The 20383-nt window shown below is 44.6% G+C and overlaps 1 protein-coding gene across 2 annotated transcripts in view; it reads left to right on the top strand.

The window, feature by feature from the left end:
* The window catches only part of Gem (transcription factor CP2 like gemini), a 39557-nt gene that overhangs the window by 7839 nt on the left and 11335 nt on the right, over window positions 1-20383 (top strand). Inside the window, exons 6-15 of one of the 2 annotated variants that reach the window (XM_077706003.1) lie at window positions 4193-4386; window positions 4969-5036; window positions 5517-5622; window positions 5710-5816; window positions 6381-6527; window positions 8435-8503; window positions 9071-9112; window positions 10324-10622; window positions 12662-12731; window positions 16575-16692. In XM_077706003.1, the coding sequence (XP_077562129.1) occupies window positions 4193-4386; window positions 4969-5036; window positions 5517-5622; window positions 5710-5816; window positions 6381-6527; window positions 8435-8503; window positions 9071-9112; window positions 10324-10622; window positions 12662-12731; window positions 16575-16692 (1220 nt within the window). Of the gene's footprint in view, window positions 1-4192; window positions 4387-4968; window positions 5037-5516; window positions 5623-5709; window positions 5817-6380; window positions 6528-8434; window positions 8504-9070; window positions 9113-10323; window positions 10623-12661; window positions 12732-16571; window positions 16693-20383 lie in introns of both variants that reach the window. The other variant, XM_077706002.1, reaches the window with a different exon arrangement.

Consider the following 20383-nt stretch of genomic DNA (forward strand, 5'->3'; position numbering starts at 1 on the left):
AACGGGCATTTCAAGTGAAATGCATCACTTATATTGCTTCCTTTTATAAAAAACAAGTGCCAAACACACATCTTAATATGAGCTTCTCTTCATAAGCAACTTAGACTGTTTAAAGTCTGAATGTTTATGAAATTTTCCACTAGCACACTCAGCTGATCTTTATGGATAAAAGTACACCACTAATCTCATTGCGTTGTTAGGTTTAAAACCACCCTTGCTGGCAGGAAGGTAAATACTAGGCTAAAAATGGTTTAAAAAATGCTTAAAAGCAAGATAAAGCATTGCAACAAAACAATTAGAAGAATTTTACTATGGAGAAATTTGGGTTTACTAATGTGCTTAAATTAAATACAGGGAGCTTTTCCTAACATGTTGTAATCCCTCCAGACACTGCTATGGGCATGCAAGCAGCTGGTGTGACAGTCTCTTTTTGCAAAGGTAACCTACAGGAAGTTATCTGTGGTAACATTTTTGGGCCACTATTAATGCCCTTTGCTTGGTTTCTAATTTTGGCATCAAGGGGTGCTCCACTTCAGCTAGCAACACCTGTGGTTAGCATACCCTTGTTTTGTGCAACGTTTACGCAAGGTAGGCTTTTTAGCACAACTTCAGTGCCATGCAAGAAAAGCTGAGCCTTCCTCCCCCCCCTCTTTAAAAAACAAGTAACACACTTTTTAAGTTGTGCATGTCTTAGTGTAGAGCCACCCTTTATTTCCTTATTTTTGTACATATTCAAATCTTCAAATAATTCGAATGCCCAAATAATAAGGGGGCGTGCAAACCAAATCGAATAGCAAACACAATTCTCTAACTTTCAAATATTCGCATGCGTGTACAGAAAAGGGTGTTACCACCTGGGTGGGCATTTTTCTGTGCTATAATTTGCAACCTTATAAGTTGTGAATGGTGAAATGCCATCAGCAGAACTTGTTTGAGCGTTTTTCAGAAGATAAAACAAAGTTAGGTAAAAACATGCAAATGTATGGGGGGGGGGGCATCTTGAGAATTTGGCCCCAATGCTACAGCACCACAACTGCGTCATCAAAAGCTGCTGCCTCTGAAAGCCAGCTACGAGGTGTAACCACATTGATGCATGCCAAGCATGTACTCGGAAAGGAAAATTTCTAGTTAGTTCCGTTCGTTTTTCAGTGACCCAGCCGCATTGCATTTCTTTTTTTTTTTCTTTTGGTTTTTCATTCATAGGCTGATGCATCTAGTGCAAGAATGACTTTACGACTTATGCACTGAAGACGAAATTATGGTGTTCACACCTTGTCGGTCAGCTGTGTGCATCCCCCCCCCCCTTCTTTTTTTTTTTTTTCACTTCGTATCTGTATGCTCCTCACTGTGCATATTGAAGATGTCCAATGTATAACCAGCCTTGTGGTATTTCAACCGTGTTCACTTACTAAATGCATGCTTGTATTGATCACCAGAATTTTTTATATTTCCCTCCTCAGCGCAGCAAAGTATCAACGTTTTCTATGAGACAGATGCAGCTGAAATCTATCGTTTGCAATATGCTGGGTGTGCAGATTGCTGGTGGGTAGCTATCAGGTTGTAAAAGGGGCTCGCATGTCTGTCGGGCACCTTGCGTACCCGCCTGTTATTGCCTTCTGTGTTGCCTTCTTCGGCGCAGCTGAGTCCAACCTTCGAACCGCACGAGCGCTGCAGAGATAAGATAGCACCATGTGAGGGAAACCTCAGCCATAGTAAAAGGCAGAAGGTAATGCTGAGAATAGAAGGGTTTGTCCGGTATGAGCTATTTTTTTTATTTACTAACCAATCTTAATGAAACTGCACAGCGTTGTGGAATTTTTTGTGATGATTTCAAATCTGCAATTGGATTTTTTGCATGTTGATTATTTTTGTAGATAGTTAATGATTAATTGCCATTATTTTGGGTCACAATTACAAAATAACCACTTGATACAGAATGGTAATTACCACATGGCTAGGCAGACAAAGGACTAAAGAATACAACATTGAAAGAACTTTTGATTAGCTATTTTTGGTTGTTTTACAACACGCTGAACTTCACTCCTCCTGCACTCTGCCAGAAATGGCTTGCAGGTGGTATCAATTGAACACAATAATAATTTTCCAAAGCCTCCTCTTGAAAATTTGTTTCCAACATTGTATTCTCCACTTATTGAGGTATCAGAAGCAAAAAAAAATGTCATTCCTGCTCAGAGTGCCGAGATAGCCGTTGGGAAAACGCTTGGTTCACGTTGCAAGAAAAGTACCTTTTACCATTGAATTCTGTGCAAACTGAGCTGTAGAGTGCACTTTAAAATGCTATTTACAATAAGATATGATGCCTTTTGATGAGAAAATTTGGAGACTGATAGAAAAATGGTCGGAGATGCCGAAAAAGCCATTTTTCAGAAAACGATTTTTTGACTGTTTTTCGGCCCAAAAGAGCCACTGTCCCCTTAAGGGTACTTTATACGGTGCTCGATGGTAGTCAAGTGGTAATCATGGTATTTGCGCTTGACTTTAGCTCATGCTGAGCCCAAGAAGGGAAACGAGATAAAAGGCTTATACTTTGCCAGAAACACAAGCAGTGGGGCTTAGACTTGCTTTGCATTGAGATTGAACCCCAAGCGTGACAGTCACTATTCGTTAGGGTCAAACACTTCAACATTTTTGAGTACCGAAACTAAGATCAAAGTGAATATCAGATAATGTATTTATTGATTGCATATTTAACAAAAAAAAAGGTGTTAGGACATGCTTAGTATATCGTCGTCATCATCATTAGCCTATTTATGTCCACTGTGGACCGAACGGGACTTCCAACTGCGTCTATCCTGCGCAGTCTATTTTCATTCTATGCAACTGACTTTCCTTATATTATCTGTCCCCCCCAATTGCGTTATCAGTCTTCTACTTCTAGTCCTGTCTCTTGGTAGCCCTTCTGGTACCCCGGTTTGCCGTTGTCAGCGTTACATGCCCAGGCCCACTCCACGTGTTTCTCCAAAGTTAAGCTAGGACGTCTTCCACCCAAGTTCGCTTTTGCCAGTTTCAAAGCTGTGCCTTTGCCAGTTCGGAAGTTCAGGGGGCAAAACCAGGCTCCCTTGCGGCCATGAATCCTGGCTGGTAACAGGTTATATGCGTAGGGGTTGGAATCAAGTCCTGTGGCCCTTTGAAGTCTCAGGAGGCAGAGGAAACATCACTAGGCCTTGTATTTTCACAGCTGGAAGCCGCAACACTGAAAATACGTGCCTTTGCTGTCCCAGACCCATGACTATGCACGTGACAGGTATCCACATGATTGATTGAGCAAAAATGGCAAGGTTAATGCTTTACTAGTATGCCTGGAGGGTCGTATACCCCGGATCGATAGCCCCGTGTGTAGTGGGCACATCCCCATCCACAGTCCCTGCTCTGAAGGTTACATGTTTTGAAGTGACAACTGTAGAATGTGTCGATGAAGTATTGCTATTGGACAATCATCATAATTGCTTAGTTGAACATTGACTAAGGTTGTGTCGCCTTGGTGTAATCATGTTATTTTTTTTCTCTTCGGGGCTGTTTTTCAGCACCCATAGAGTTTGCGAAGTTTTACACCAGTGGTAAGGTGCAGTTGTGTGCGACTAACTGAGAAAAACCGGGAATGTGTCTTGTACGTTTCACAAGAAGCAGAAAGAAAGAAAGAAAGGGTCAGAAACTGGTTCATCAGCCTTCTGGCGTTTATGTAACATTTTGAGTTTGTCAGCTGTGATGTGAGCGAGCACATTCGGGGCTGGTCGAAACCACTTGACAGTGGGCGCAACCTGCCATGTTGGGCCCTTCCAAATTTCTCTCATAAAGAACAAAGGAGCATAACTTTTTTCTTTTGGCACCATGGGTCTAGAAGAAAGGGAAGGCCAATAACAAGATGGAGGGATGAAATGGAGAAATTCGGTGGCCAACATTGGACTCGAGTGGCGCAGGACAGGAACGGTTGGAAGTTAATGGGAGAGGCCTTCGCCCTGCAGTGGGCCTGAGTAGGCTGTTGGTGATTATGGTGAATGGGTTGCGGCAGAGGTCAGCGTGCCACGAAAATCATAGCCGAAGCTCGGAATGTGATGAAGTTGCCGATATAGGTGTTCTATCGGTAGGATGGGATGCAGGGGCTTTGAGTGAGCTCACTCCGAGCGCCGATTACTGGCACGAGGGCTGATTGTTCCCTGGGCTTGCGATGCAGCCGCTACCCTCGGCACAGCTCGTCGGCCCCCGACCTGCGGCTGGCCGTTTATCCCCCCGCGGGCCCCCTGGCCTCCCTGCCCCTGGCTCGCGTGGGGGGTGAGCTGGCGGGGGGTGGCTTCCAGTACTTTCTCGGTGCGGCCACCTCCATTGCCACCAAGATGCACGAGGAGACCATGACCTATCTCAACCAGGGTGAGCTGGGATACCTAAAACATGAAACGTGCAGTGATTGAAAAAAAATGCAGAAATGCAGTGACCTTGAAATCAGTTTATTTTGGGACAGGAAGGAAACAATGCGGGTATGAAACTCGTGCCCTGCTATTTCTTAGCAAACAGGTGGCGCCATCTGCCGGCGATAGGCACATTTGTATTTCCAAGAAAAATAGACATGCACAGAAGTTCCTTGGAAGCTACGTGCATAGGAGCTACTGACTTTCTTCACATGCATGAGGCAGAGGAGGGGGCTCTGTAACGGGTTTTAGCTTCGTGTGCTTTGTGATGCATTGTTAATCAAGTTTTTCAATTATTTGTCGTTTTTGAACATCACAATTTAGCACCAATCATGCTAAATTTTGGAAGAACTTAACTTTGTACACGGGTGGTTAGTGGTGCCTGCAGGTTTTTTTTACCACACACCAGAAATCGTAAGGCCAGTTGCAAAATTTGTCAATGAACACCATTTTGCAAGCCAAAACACGACTCGTGCCTGGGAAATATTGGTTGGTATGTGGGAAGAAATTTTTCTGAGCCTTTGTGTCTTTTTGCACCTTGCAGGTCAGTCGTATGAGATCAAGCTCAAGAAACTGGGTGACCTCACTGAAATGAGGGGGAAAATGCTGAAGGTTGGTTCCAGACAACATTTTCATCAATCCTACCGGTCTGGCATTAGTGTGCAGAGGCTCGGCTCCATTTAAGTGGGACAAACCCAGTTGTTTTGCTTAAACTTCAAATGTTGGTTTTTGCTGTTGTGGCTGAGTTGAGACTTTAAATACTCTTTGATATAGTACTATTTAATATACTAATATACTACTATTAGAAACCAATTTAGGACAACAGAAATTAAAAGCCTGTGGAAATCTCTCTGAACGAGTAGCATCTTAGATCGAGATGATCGAGTGAGTGACTGAATGGCTAACATGAAACAAACACTGTTCAATGTTTTTATTCAAAACTGGGAAAGGCATAGGACAAGCTGTCCTTCATTGGTGTCATCGTTCTAGCGGGCTTGTACAATGCACCCAGCGAATGATTCCCACCTTGTCCTGAGCCTGAATGAGCGGAAGATTTTATTAGGTGTGACACTTGCTCCGGTCTCCCAACAGAGCACCATTCGCATTGGCTTCCAAGAGCGGCGGCTGCAGTACATGGAGAAGGAGCAGATTGCCCAGTGGACCAGGCAGAGGCCGGGCGAGAGGATACTGGAAGCCGGTAAGCATGTGGCGCACTCGGGGGGGTGGACCTGTACGTGTCCGTACTGTTCTCACCGTTGTTTCATTTCCCTTCTGTGGCTTCCAGATGTGCCCTTGTCTTACGGTGTCTACGATGTGGTCAACACGCCAAGCAAGGTGCACTTCTGCGAGTTCCTGTGGGACCCAACCAAGGAGACGGGTGTCTTTGTGCGGGTGAGTAGGCTGCACACGTTTTTTTTTTTTTTTTTTTTTTGTTTATTTGCATAGATCTTCGCACTAGAGGCCTCTATCAGCAGAAAACATGGCTGAGGATGCAAATTCTACCACTGTCAGCAACGGAAGTTTAGCAACGTAGGAAATGCTGAAAGGGCAAAAAAAAATGCAACCCCACTGTGGTTTGTGACATCAGACGTTCCAAATGGTGAAGGGTGATTGGTGTACCTGGTTTAAAAGGGTCGTGAAATGATTTTGGCAAATGCTATTTGTGAGCATTCAGAACTGAGGATTCATGTTGTACAAAAAAATGCCTAGCTGTATTATCGAGCGAGCAGCCTTCCCCTTCTTCTAGTCTCGTCTCTCGGTAGCCACCCTGTTACCCTGGCAGACCACTGGAAGGAGATGGGAAGAAAAAAATGGAAAGAGGGAGGAGAGGTGGCAGCCTGAATCATTTGTCTGTAAACGACCAAAGCAGTTTCAATCAAGTGTGGAGTGTACTACAAGTGATGTGACCTTTAAGCTCGGATGAACAAGGTCTTTGATGAGTGGGGTGGCTTGCAGCTGAACTGCATCAGCACCGAGTTCACGCCCAAGAAGCACGGTGGGGAGAAAGGGGTGCCCTTCCGGATCGTCATTGAGACCTACTCCCACGGCGATGGCCCCCCACAGCGACTCCACACGGCTTCCTGCCAGGTCAAGGTGTTCAAGGTATGGGCCGCCTGCCCATGGGTATGCAGCAGTGGAACAGTGGGTCTTGGCGTAAATGAAGGGACTCGGTTGCTGAGGTGATTCCTAGAATGAGTGAGTGAATAAACTTCAATAATCGAGCATCAGGTGCTGATGGCAGGACATCTGCCCTGTGGTGGGTATCCCCAGTCCAAGATGCTTTGGTTGTAGCTGGCTGCCCGGGCTGGTCACGCATGCCATCCACTGCTTGCACGAACGGGCCATCTTGGGATGGAGGTCGGGAGTTAGTTGAGAAGAAAGAAGTCTCCTATTTTTAGCACTCAAGTTACGTGGGACACCCTTTGCAAACCCATTATAGTGCTTAATGTTTGGGAAACTTGTTTAGTGTTCCTCGTTACTTTTTTGTGTCATCGTAAGTATGCGTGAGGTCATTTTCACCATACCACTTTGTGACACTAGACAAGTGCCTTCCTAGTACGTGTTGTTAGAACAACACTTGTATCATGTAAAAAGTGGCATATGAAGTTGGTCCTAAGTGTTATCTTTAAGTTTGTCCCAAGTGTTCCAAGTCCTACTTAGTTTTATTCTAAGTGTTACCACTTCCACAACTTTTTCAGAAGAAGCACACTTTTTGGGGCACCTGTGGCGCGGCATTTAATGTATCGAATGTGCTAGTGAATGGGAGCTCGATACATGCGTACAAAAGGCCTATACTTTCACATGGGATTTTCGAGGGGATGCTTAGACTGTTTGATGTATGCAATAATTCGATATATCCAAGTTCGATATACAGTCGAACCCCGCTACAACGAACTCCGCTTCAGCGAAATTTCCCTTTCAATGAAATGTTTCTGATTCCTCGTCAGCTAGCCATAGAAGTCAGTGCAAAAAAGTCCTTGCCGCAACAAACAATTTGTTAGCCTTGTTTTTGCTTCAACAAAATTTTCACTCAGTGAGAACATTTATTTTGCAATAAAATAAGTATAATGCCAGTCATCTGTAGCTTTTTACATATTCAGGGCGCAGGGCCTGTTTGCTAAGCCACAGCTACAGCCAACAGCCAATCCGGTATCAGTTGAAATCACGTGGATGAACACTACTGGTGCTGCCCTGTGATGTGCGCGTTGTGAGAAGCTGCAATTGGAGTTTTCCTTCTACCGTTCTCCAAAATCAGTAGCAAAAATAATGTTTTTCTGTTTAGTCTTAGCCCTGCATCATCCCAAGTTTATCGCGAGCACACGCTTTCCTTGTAAGGTCAGATGCTGTGGTGCCCAGTCAGAAGATTGAAATAACGGGCACTGCTTCTGCCTCAAATGAGCAGGGGCTTCTGATGACCTAATAGCTATGGGCAAGTAGTCAGCTTGGTAGATGTGCCTTGTTGCACAGCAGAATGTTTTGCGAGTGCAGTTTTTTCCCAGGTAACTCACTCTTTATGTGCGGGTAAAAGGCAGTTTGATAACCACTGGTAGGGTTGTTATCCAAATACACACTACGTAATTTCACATTACTCTTTTTTCTAAAGATTTCATCATACAATCTATGATGTGAATAATGTACAGACATATTTTTCTTGCCCTTTTGTGGTGTTGGGGCAGATTTCGCGACTACAAATTTTTGCTTCAACGAAATTTTTTGCACGTCTCGTCAGTTTCTTTCAAGTGGTATTTGACTGTATTTAGGTTCAACTGTAGTTACAATGCTCACGCCTACTCTGGGGTGAGTGTGCGCAGAGCACAGTGATGGCTGCCTGATAGAATAACGTCCAAGGACACTCGTGTTCCAAAAAAGCTGGGTGGCTGTGTCCTTGCTTTTGCCTGCTTTCAAGTTTGAGCAAGCTTTGTGTGGTGCCTAGCAAGCAGTGCCAAGCAACATAGCAGCGCCATGGCAGGACCTTGGGAGACATGTGCAAAACTGTGTGCCTTTTGCAGCCAAAAGGTGCTGACCGGAAGCACAAGACGGACCGTGAAAAGATGGTCAAGAGGCCCCTGTCCGAGCAGGTGGGTGCAGGGGGGAGCCGTCTCTCAATAACTGCACAATGGTAGCTGAAATGCCTGACTCACTTGGGGCTCTTGTGTACGTAAGAGGCAGGCTGTGAAAGAAAAAAGTACTAAGCTAAGCTTAAGACAAGATGTGCAACAATACTTCTTTGAATTCATTTGGTTAGGTTGCCTAAATGGCACTGGAAAATGTTCCTGCAAGGTTCAATTTTAAGTTTTCTTGAGACACTGGTTGTACAGGTAACCATCTAAACACTGTAGAGTGCAGTAGGCAAGACAAAGGATGAAGGCAACACGGACGTCCGTGTCCTTCTTAACATGTAGCGCTCGTCCATGTCGCCTTCATCCTTTGTCTTGCCTACTGCGCTCTACGGTGTTTAGATGGAGTACCAACTAGCTCGTACCCATACGTTGTTAAATGTACAGGCAAGAATGGGAAGAGGGGCAGAAAACGTCTATACTTGCATGGTGTATATGCCTTGCATGGTGTATATACTTGCATGGTGTATATGCCTTGCGTCGTATATATGCTCATCTAATGCTTCTGACCTCTCTGTCCTACTCCAGGAGAAACACCAGCCATCATACGATTGCACCGTCTTCAAGGAGGTAAGTAAAGGATGAACAGCAAGCATGGAGCATACTTTTAACATGAAAGTGTTTTATTTTGGAATACACCAGAATTTCGGTGATGTCATATCCGTCACAGAAATGACGCCAGTACAACGAAGTAAGCGGCCTGTGAAGGGTGCACCCTTGCACACAGGGTCTTCTTGTGGGGAAGCAACTTTTAGCACTAAAGAGTACGTTATACATAGGGTTGTTCATTTTCGGGTTTTATATTTTAACACGAAAGTGTTGTATGCCGGGATACACGAAAATTCACTGACGTCATATCTGTCACGGAAATGATGCCAGTACACCTTTGCCGAAGTGACCCGCCAGAAGGACGGCGCTCGCCAAGCACACCCACAAGACAGCCGCCGACCCACAAATTATGCTCAGCTGCAGATTTCACTGCACATTTCACTTTAATATTTTACCGATTCCTATGACAGAGGAATCAACCACAGTTTTTTGTAAGCATGGAGAGCAAGAGCTGGTGGGTCTTCAGAGCTGTAGTAACAATTTTTCAATGGTAGCAAAATCAGTGCAGAAGTTCAGTTGAATGGAGTTACCAACAGCACTGGTGTGCATGTTATGAGTTGTTGCATATGTCCATGAAAAACACTGTAAGCAGGTGCCACTAAGGCAGAGAGCTAGAGTAAAGAGAAAGTAAGCCAGTTGCAGCACGTGTCCTTCTTAACACTTTCCTGCCTGTGCCTGCTCCTATTCAAATTTATAGTATACTATGTTCAAATTTTGACGTTTTTCTATTCAAATTTGACACTTTCTAAGTTCTCTCTGACAGCTGGCACCATCTACGGAGTAGTAGAGGCACTTACATCCTTCAAGAAAAAGAGTACTAAAAACCACGACAGAAAAAATGAAGAACGTTCTTCGTTTTTTCTGTTGTGGTTTGTAGTGCTGTTTTTCTTGCGGCAATATGCCCAACAGCATATTTCACTTGCATCCTCTTTGGGGTTTTGTTTTTTTTCTGTGCGCAGCGATTTTTTAAAGTGAAAGAAGGGGGTGAAAAAAGTGTAGAAGGTGGGATAGGGTAGGGGAGGAGAGCGCAGTCGTAACTTTTGTCTCTGTGACAAGATTTTCTTTGTTAAGGGGCTTAGCAAAAAAAAAAAAATAGAAAAGGTATTTGTTGGCTGTGGGAACTCCACTTGGACCTGTCGCTGAAGGGGAGGGATTGTGCGTGCACTGTGCAGTGCAACACGGACCCGTCGACCTTTGCCCTGGCCAGCCCGCCGCTGAGTGCCAGTGGCAACAGCAACAGTGGTGCCGCGAGTCCCTCTGCCCTGGCAGCCCCGTCCATCCTGCCAGTGGTGCCAGTGGTGACCGTGCTGGCCAGTGGGACCAAGGCGGCGGCCACTCCCCCCCCGCCGCCCCCGCCCCCGCCACCCCCCAGCTCGGTGTCCCCACCCCAGCCCCCGCAGCAGCGGCCCAGCAGCACCAGCTACTCGCCGCAGGGCAACAGCAGCGCGGCCGAGGCATTCCTGCCGGACCAGTGGGTGCCCCTCCCCTCTTTATCCTTCCTCTTTTTTTTACTGCACAGAATTAAGGGGCGGTGGGGTGGAGCCAGTCTGAAAGTTGAAAAGGGGGCGCTCCTCGACTCCTGTATTAGCATTTGGAGTCAACTCGGGAGGTGCTCTCTTTTCTGAAGTGGAGAAAAAGGGGCATTTCAAGTGTGGTCATCACTGGGGCCATGAAGACAGCACACAACTTGCGTCAGCCAAAAGGTGGCCGTGGTGGAATAACCAGTGAAGTTTAATGCAAACTGCATCTAATTAGGGTAGATAATTGGGAAAGACGAAGATATGAAGTTGATGCCTGGAGGCATTTTCCTACTCTCGCTAAAAGTTTTTACCGGGCAGCTTGTATAAAATGGCTGATTGATGCCTTGGTTAAAAAAAGGTGGGGGGTTGCAAATTTGAATGTACTGCAAGCCTAAAACTAAAAAATGACAGGTGGTTTGGCTCCACCAATGAAGGGCTATTATGCAAAAGCTCGTATTCTTAAACAAAATTACTATTATTCATTTTCTTGCACCGAGTTTGGCAGTGCGAGGCCATTGTTTGCCTTGTTGCTAATTAAATCCTTTGCAGGCACAACATACTTCCAGTGGGGACGTGCAAGTGGTGCCACATGGCACGTGCAGTTGAACCTCAGTTTTATGAAATTTGATTTTGCAGATTTCTCTAGTTGACGGACAAATTCGAATTCGCCTCACAGTTGTCCAAAGGCTTAATGCTTTCTCAATTTTTTGTCTGGGGATTGTCCGTGTACCACTGGACGAGCACTGGTATTGCAAAAACCCTTATAGTAGTATTATGCCCAGATTTTTATATATATATTTCATGGTGCCATATTTGCTGCTTTAATTTATTTATTGCAGAATGATCAGACGAAGTTTTAGGGTCACAGCTTTGAAAGTCAATGAAGCATTCTTCATAAACAGGAGAAACTGTTAATATATTAGCACATGCTGAGTTTTTCGCATGTGCATCAAACCTGCAATGAAACTTCCTAGTTTAGTGGTGAGTTTGAGTTCTTCCTCTAGCAGTACTTTTGCGAGTATTGAACTAGGGCACACTGAGCTTCTTTGTGATGTCATTTTTTGAATGTTCGATGAACTTGTTGGCTAATCTAAGGCTTCATTATCAACAAAAGTGGCTTGGTCACTCTTCAGCGGAATTCATCGTTACCAATCAGTGTTTGGAAGTGAAGGAGCACAGCATTGAGCATGAAGGAAGGGGCTGGGGATATTCTCAGCTGTTAAGCGTCTAGCCTTCACCAACTCTAAGATGAGTAACAGCGTTTTTTTGTTATTTTACGATCTAATAGTTACCAGCTGGGGTCTAGGGGGCACTTTTCACAGCATCCCCTGACCAGTCTGCGTTGACAGGTGGCACCTGTATGTTTCTTTTCCCTTTGAATGGAGGGTACCACTCATCCACACTGGCAAGGGCAATGGTAACATGCCTCATAGGCAAGAGCTGGTTTCATTAGACTGCGGAATAGCCAGGTAAATGCTGTCACTGGCCAGAAAATGCAGCCTATGTTTAAAATTCTGCCTTGAACAATCAAATGGCTTGCATAAAGATAAATAGTTTAAACTCTTCATATTACATGTGCAACACCCCGTGTTTATAACGTAGGGCATTGTTCTTTCCTCCCTCTACTTTTGTGTGAAAGTATTAAGACTGTGCCCTCTTTAGTTTATCGAATGCAGTCATAAGTCAGGTTTGTCATGGTTGAAGTGAATAGCTAGCTTTTCTTGCTTGCTGTGACAGGGCAACACACGAGAGCCCAAACAGTTTGATTCGAATCATTTCTTGTGGCCGACATACTTGAGGGCATGACACACGATGTGACACCAAGCTTAACCAAAGCAGTGTGTTGGAAGTAAATGCTTTGAAATAGCACAAAGGAACATGAAGGGCCACAAGCTAGTCTGCTTTAGTCCCAAATGTTTATTGTCATCTTTGCTGCCTAGCACTACTCCTCCCCTTTTGTTGTCGTTGTTTACCTTTGTGTATCATGCAGGAACCCTGGGACACCTGGCAGCTCAACCAGTGATGTGCTGGAGGTTTCAGATGCATCACTTTCATCACCGGTAAGATTTGCGGGGCTCATACCTACTGATAAAGGCCATATGTGCCTTTGTAAAGACCGCAGTTGTTGTCTAATTACCCTGCCAACACGTGCATTTTATTCGCACTGAAAATTTGCGCGGGCAGATAAGTTCGTCAAAGCTATTACACACAGCAAGAGAATATTCAAGCAGAGACAAGGTGGCAGAAGCCATCATTTAAGACGGCCCATTGGAGTTGCTGAAATACCAGATTTTCCAAAACAGATTGAAGGTTGTTGGATTCAAGTATTTTTAATTTGTCTAATGGGGCTCCCATGTATGTATATTTGTTTTTATTGCTCATAAAAAAAAGGTAAAAAGCTGACGCAAATTGTTTAAAATATGACAACATAATTAATGCAGCGCAACAAAATGTGTTTGATAATAACAAAAATGCAATAACTTATGATGTAAGGTGGAGCTACAAATGAAATGAAGAAACCACAACGTGACAAGTATTTAGGTGATTACTCTGCATTTCAAATAGTCTGGATAATGTCCCATGGGCCAAGCAGCACATGATGAACAGCCAGATGAACTGTATTTTTGAGGCTCTGATTAATTGTCAAGGATAGAAAGCCACTGCACAGAACTGCAACCTTCCATTCATTTTACGGCAACATAAAGACGAGGATGTAATGCGAAGGTTTAAGTTCCGGATGGCATTAGTCTTTCCTGCAGGTTGCCTTGAGTCGATTAGTGTGGCTTAAACAGTTACATTCAGGATCTGCTGAATGCTTAAGAAAAAAAAAAAAAAAAAAAAAACAAGAGCTCCAAAAATTTGCGGTTCTTTCCCAACACTGTTATAACAATGGCCCTTCATTGGAATTTTAACATTATGGGAGGTGGGGAAGGATGTGTGCTGCATTTGGATGCTTTGCTTGATCAAAGAAAACACATTTGAATCTCAGTATAGGGAACTTCAGTGTATAATGAAATCCGTGGTACTAATAACAAAGTTACAGTATCTGCCCGCCTTCATGCTTTCTGAACCCCACATATATTTATTCTTGCTATAACAAACGGACTTTTTCTAATATAAATCTAGAAAAATCTAAGCTTGGTGCAGTATGATTTAAATAACTTTACAGTGAGGGACAGTCTCCCATTCGCCTTGCTGCCCTATCTGAAGCAGAACTATTGCCGCTAGCGTGGGTGACTTGGGCGTCCCCAAGGCAGCACTCCCGGACTTGCTGCAAAGCACATGAACATCGGAGGACACTGACAACACAGGCAGTTGCTGGAGATACCGGAATCCTTGTCAGGGCTGCTTTACTTTCTGCCGGCAAGCTGTTTATCTGTGGCCACCATCTCTCTTTCATGTCGCTGGCTGTGTCGCTTTATCATTTTGCCTTGGTCTAGCGGCAGACGGTTTCTCTCTCCGCTTTTTATCAGTTATGTTAGGGCTGCATCCCCCACCCTGTGCCACAGTAACAACGAAAAGATAGAAAAAGAAAATAAAGTGCAGCCTAGCTCTGCCACATAACGGCCATCCTTTCACTTGCATAAGCGACACACACTGCACGGTTCTAGCTTAACTGCTGTTCTTGATTGTCTGCCAGAGTTTTATGACATCCGATCGGCACAAAGGTCAGGTAACTCTTGCAGGTAGCTAGCAGGGAACTAGGGAGACTCTTGGAGTGGCTAACGGTGCTTCCTCTGCGTTCTTTCAGTGCATAAGGCAAATTCCTCTTGCACATTTTTTCCCTTTTTTTTTTTTTTTTTAATTGGGTGTTTGTACCATATTTGCTACTCAAATTGCTTTCCCTCGCACCTTTCAACGTCTGTGGCTGGCATACTTATACATTAGTGGTTGGCATGTGCACATGTTCGATGAGCAGTGAAATGTCATTCAATACCCATTCTTGCAAGTGCACCATGACACTGATTTTATTTTAGCTGGGAATCTGGTGCCATAAACAGAAAAAGAGTGGTAGCAGATTGGTTCCAATGCTGTTATAAATGAGGGCTTACTATTGGCAAGTAAACTAATATTGCTTGTGCCTTCTAAATACGAATTTTGGAACAAGCGAAATGTTGATGTAGGGGTGTAAAGTGTTGACTTTAAACAACTTCTGTATATCAACGATAAACTCTACTATGTGCAAACTCACGTGAAGCGACTTGAAGTCAAATGAAAAAGAAATGCATCAATAACAAAATACCGAGCGATAACGGAGGTATAAGAAATGAGAAGTGGTGTGGGGAATTTGGAAAGCCCTAGGGATTCCAGGACTTGCATTTGCTGATGAAGGACTCCTGCTTATCTGTCATTCTAACAGGATTACCAGCAAAAAAAAAAAGAACATTAAATTACACCACTTGGCGTTAGATGCTCATGACATAAGTGCAAACACAAGCAGCCCTACAAATAAACATTAGTAACCACTTCCTAATTTGGTGTTACCTAATTTGAAATTCGAGTTTTATGGAACAAATGGTGTTCTCAAAGTTAATGTTTAGCAAAGTTCAGCTTTAATCCCCTAAATATTGTGCCAATCCACTTGCTCTTTATTTGCAATGAAGCAGGAGTGCTCATACGGCCTGTGTACTGAAGTGGTGCTTTGCAACTGGTATATATTCAAGAACTATAATGCTTGCAATGCACAATGAATACATAACCACAATCTACTTCAGCACTAGATTAAATAGAAAGATTTAAATGAACTATGTTTCACAGAATCTGCTTTTGTTACAGCACATGTCCATAAAGCATGATGTGGGTATTTGGGAACCTTTCAATTGAAAACTTGAAACTGGTGGGCTGCTTTTAACAGGCCTCGTAGGCAGCAAGTTCGCTGCTTAGTGGTGAAGGCATTATATGCATTCCAGAACATCTATTAGCTTTTATGATCAAAAATGACATACTAGGTGTGTATGTCAAGCATGAGGTGCAGCACAGCTCAGGATTGTTGCCGTAAGTGTTTTTTTTTTTTTTTTAATTTCTCGATGACAGTTTGAAGGCAGTGAGGATGATAGCAATAATGCTGCCTTGTTTAACCAGGAGCTTCGAAAGTTTGAGCCATTTGGAAATCTCAAATATTCTATATTATCAACTACCGATTTGATACGGGGAAATAATTGATGGTTTTGAATTTGCTGTGTTTGAGTCAAGGCCCTTTCACAAAATTTTTCATTCTTCACTCAGTGCAGCCCCTTGCATCCTCCCCCCGACATACTATTCACACTGCACCGGCCATCCACTTCACGTGTCCTGTTACTGTACCAGAACTGTTACCTTTTCGGCCCCTTTTTTTTCCCCGCACAGCCAAAGATTTGAACGACCTTCCCTGCTTCATTGTTTCAACCACCTGCCCATCAGCCTTGATAGCAAATATTACAACTCACCTGTGTTACGAAAACTGATGTGTTCAAATGTTTTCTTTTCCTGCGTATTAGCCCTTTATGTAACACTTCCCGGTAGGGTCCTTATTAAGGAAATAAAAATGAATAAATGAATGAAAATGAATATCAAATAGTGAAGTATTTGATAACTTGAAAAAACGGACAAACGTCTACCCATTGTTATAGACTTTCTATATGCAAGGATTGTGACTATAGCTTTGGAGTGTGACGTCTCTTGTGTATTCTTTTTTAGTTGGCTACAGCTGTAGGAGTGCTAAACCCTGTTGGGCGCTTTCACGTCTGTTCTGTTTGTGCGCCACAGGAGGGTATTTCTGTCACCTTTTGCTCGGGGAACTCTTGCCTTCATTGAAATGTGGATGAGGCGCAAGCCAGTGCAGTGGAAATGTCTCTTGAAAGCCATTGCCTCTTCATTGCACAGAGCAAAGCTGACTGGCAGTTCTGCGCTTGTTTCCCCAGCAGAACTATCAGACCCCGCCCATCTCTCAGCTGTCAACCGAAGCCAATGCCAGTGAAACGTCCCAGTGGCTGCAGCAGAACCGATTTGGAAGCTTCATCCGGACATTCGCAAGCTTCTCTGGTGAGTTCCCCGGCTTGCTCTTGCATGTCAGGCAGCGATGACTGCATCAAAACATCGGCAGCCTTGCAGGCTATGTCAAGCACACTTCCTGTCACACTGGGCTATTTACCAAATATTAGCTGTCCTCAATGGGTGTGTAAATTGTTCCCATTGGGTATGAAACAAATCCAAATAAATGAAATAGATCTCATTGCATGATTGTGCAGGGATTAGTTTGAATAGGTCCATGGCTTAACACTTGCAAGAGCGGTTGGAAGTGTATAGGAGAGGCATTCACCCTGCAGTGAATTGCCGATGAGCTGAAGATACCATACCGTATTTACTCGCATAATCCTCGCACTTTTTTTCGGTAAAGTCAATGCAAAGTTAGGGGTGCGAGAATTATGCGAGGAAAAAAAATTCAGTGCACAGTGTTGCCAATTTGCATTATGCCAATCCCGCTAAATGTAGCGGTCGTTTTTTGTATATGTAAGCTCAGTGTTGCCAACAGCAGCTATTTCTTTTTATTTTATTATTTACAACGTAAACAGTCTCCCGTCGATCAGCGATCATGAAATTGCTGCCTTTGATTTCTGGCGCGCGCCCTATCTCGTCGTCGTATGTGCGTGCCCTACTCCAGTAACGCACGTTAAAGTCGGTGACGCTGAAGTGCCTGCCTGCGGCACAGTTGTCGTGTTCGATCGCGCACTCTTTCGCTTTCAATTTGAAAGCGGCAGTGTAGCTGGCGTTCTTCCCCGTGCGAAGCAGCACCAAGCACAAAACAAAGAGATCAAAAAGTTCTCAAAATAGCAGCGAGCTATCCACCACTGACGCGAGTGACTCACTGACTGCTGCCGCTTTACGACGGGACCACGACGGGACCACGACGGCGACACGACGGCGACACGACGGCGACACGACGACACGGCAGCGGGCTGCGCGAACACCGTCTAGTTGCACGCACGCGAAACATGCGCGAAACTGGCTCAAGAACAGTGCGAGTAGCGTGTTAGGGCGCCTGTTAGGGAGTAGCCATGCAGGTTGTTAGGGCGCGTGGATGGCCTTGGATACACGGCGCCCTCCGGCGAACGGAGAGGCGGCGGGAGAGGGTGCGCGTCGGAGAGCGCGTGCACCATGCGGGTTTCGCGAGCAGGCAACTTTCGCCGCTGAAAGAGTTGGGGGTGCGAGGATTATGTGAGGAACCAAAAAATCCAAGTTTTGGTGGCTCACATTAGGGGTGCGAGGATTACGCGAGTGCGAGGATTACGCGAGTAAATACAGTATTATTGCGTGCATAACCTGCCCCTGCACACAGTCAAAACTTGATCTCACGAACTTCCCAATCTAACATACAAATTCGAATTCCCCTGCAGGTGCCTGTACAGCTCAATGCTTTTATGAGATTGGACTAACAAAATAGATTCAGCACTCTTCCCGATTTAACGAAGTATTTTGAAAACCAGACACATTAAAAAAAGAGAAATGTCGAATGTGTTTCGCCAGGATGCCACAAAGATTATTATTGCTCCATGTCGAGGGAAAGAAATGAGGCATCTAGTTTTGTTTTCACAGAGCTCTGTGAGATAAGCGCAGCTGTCCCGTGGCCGCACACCACAGCATTCCAACCAGCACACTTTCCGTAATCTTGAAGAGAAAGGACGGCGTTATCCGTGCCACTTCGTCTGGAATTGTGTAAAAGAAAAATAACCTCAAGAACACCCCGCACGAGAAGTTGGAGGAAGCTCAGTTTACGTGGCTCAAGAATACAAGAGCCAAGAATGTTTCCTTAAAAGTGCAACAAAAAGAGCATTGTTTTGCCCGTCTGCTGGGGTTTGACGGCTTCAGGGCAAGCCCCGGCATGCTTGCTATTTTCACCGCGGACATTAACTAGTGCATTGCTAAATTATCGGCAGGGGCGTTCCACGGTCGCCTGAATTACAATGTCAAGGTAGCTGCTAGGATGCACCTACTTTTAGGCATCGCATTTATGGAATCTACTGTTTGTAAAATGACAGTCCCGATTTTACGAAGGTCCTGAGTTAACAAAGTAATTTGTGGTTCCCGGTGACTTCGTTAGATCGGGTTTTAACTGTATAACCCACACCTCCATTTTCAGTCCTCGAATGAAAAAATATATCCCCGCATATTGCCCACTCTCCCACACATTTTATTCAGGAAAGGCTGGACCAAAGCTACTACTCAAGCAACATGGCACATTTATTGATGCAGAAAAACTTGCCTATATTTTGCATACTGAATACATTTTCCGCACGACCTAAGCCACAAACACTCAGTGTCACTGCTCTCGCTAGAGCTGTCACTTAGTCAGCAGTCGTCACTGTCATACAGAATGTCATCTTCAGTTCTGTCCAAACTGTTTGCAACGAAGCATCTCTTGAAGTGCTTGCAAACCATCTCAGCTGGAATCGCCTTTCATGCCTTGACGATCCACTCACAAAACAGCGCAACATCAGGTCTGCGGACGCGACCTGCCGCTGTTAAGTCATAGAGACCTTCAGCCATCCATTCAGCGTAGACACCTAAAGTGCGCTTTGAATAGTCTATTGGCACTCACACTCTTTACTCTTGAACGGCGCTTTTCCTTTTCGGATAAATCTATCCAACTCGCGCAATATTTTTTTCTCAGATTATTATATTGTTGAACTGCGTGGGGAAATTGGGTGCTACCAATGGGATAAGAGTGGCTTAGTCGCATTGCCGTGAAGCTGCACCAAAGAAAGCACCTCACATACAAACCACACCTCTACTTTACCTCTGAAATTTTCACATTTTTGGTGCGGGTTGTATGTGCAAAAATACAGCAATGATGAGGGTCTTCAGCAAAAGATTACCCGGGAAAATTTGTCCTTAGAAACCTTTGAAGTCACGCGATACTGGAACTGCTCTGCCATGCTTTTGGACTTGGGTGTTCTTGCTAAGCTCGCATTTGTCATTAGCAGTCACAGTTCCTCTAAAAGTGCGTACTGCTAGTGGCATTACCGATGTCGATGCTAGAGAAACATGTGTCAAGGCATGCTTAAAGGCCAAGGCAAGTTGTGTTTGTTTTAACATGGAGGCTGTACCTCCTCTCGCCAGTCTGATGTAGCTTTATTACTTATGCTTGGCACAAGGCTCAGTTGTCCAGCCCCACAGAGCCATTGCAGGCCTTCAGCCTTTGCTGTAGGCCTGCAATGGCTAGCCGCCCGGTTTGGAAGATGGATTAAGCGGTGTAAGCCGCTAAGGCAGTGCTATCCATGCTGCATTCATGCTGAGCAGAATTGCATGTCCTTGCACCTTTTGGTGTGCGTGTTTAGGGGCTGAATGTAGAACCTTTAGGGCTTTGTTTATGCCAATATGTGGCCATGGTTGCCTTGTTAGGGTTGATAACAATAGGCAGTCACTTGTGTGGTTTGTATTCACACTAAATTGTAATGCACGTGCGTTCTTATGGGAAAATAAGTTCAAAATTGCAAAAATACAATAGCCGACCACGCACCCTGCTTGCAAGTTGGTCAGTCGGGAAGCACTTTCCACCTGAGGGTGGCACTCAAGGTGCCAGGTGTCAGCGCTTCCACTCAAGGAAGTAACCCCCAAATAAAAAGAGTGTGTGTGCAGTGAAAAATGGCTAGCCTCACTTATAGAAAAAAAAAGCACTTTCTTCGATTTTAGGCAGGGTTTGAAGTCACTGTAAAAGCGTCTCCATATAGTAAAC

This window comes from Haemaphysalis longicornis, unplaced genomic scaffold (genome assembly GCF_048455015.1).
Source record: "Haemaphysalis longicornis isolate Haplotype H1 unplaced genomic scaffold, Haemaphysalis longicornis Haplotype H1 scaffold_4, whole genome shotgun sequence".
In the NCBI taxonomy this organism is placed as follows: domain Eukaryota; kingdom Metazoa; phylum Arthropoda; class Arachnida; order Ixodida; family Ixodidae; genus Haemaphysalis; species Haemaphysalis longicornis.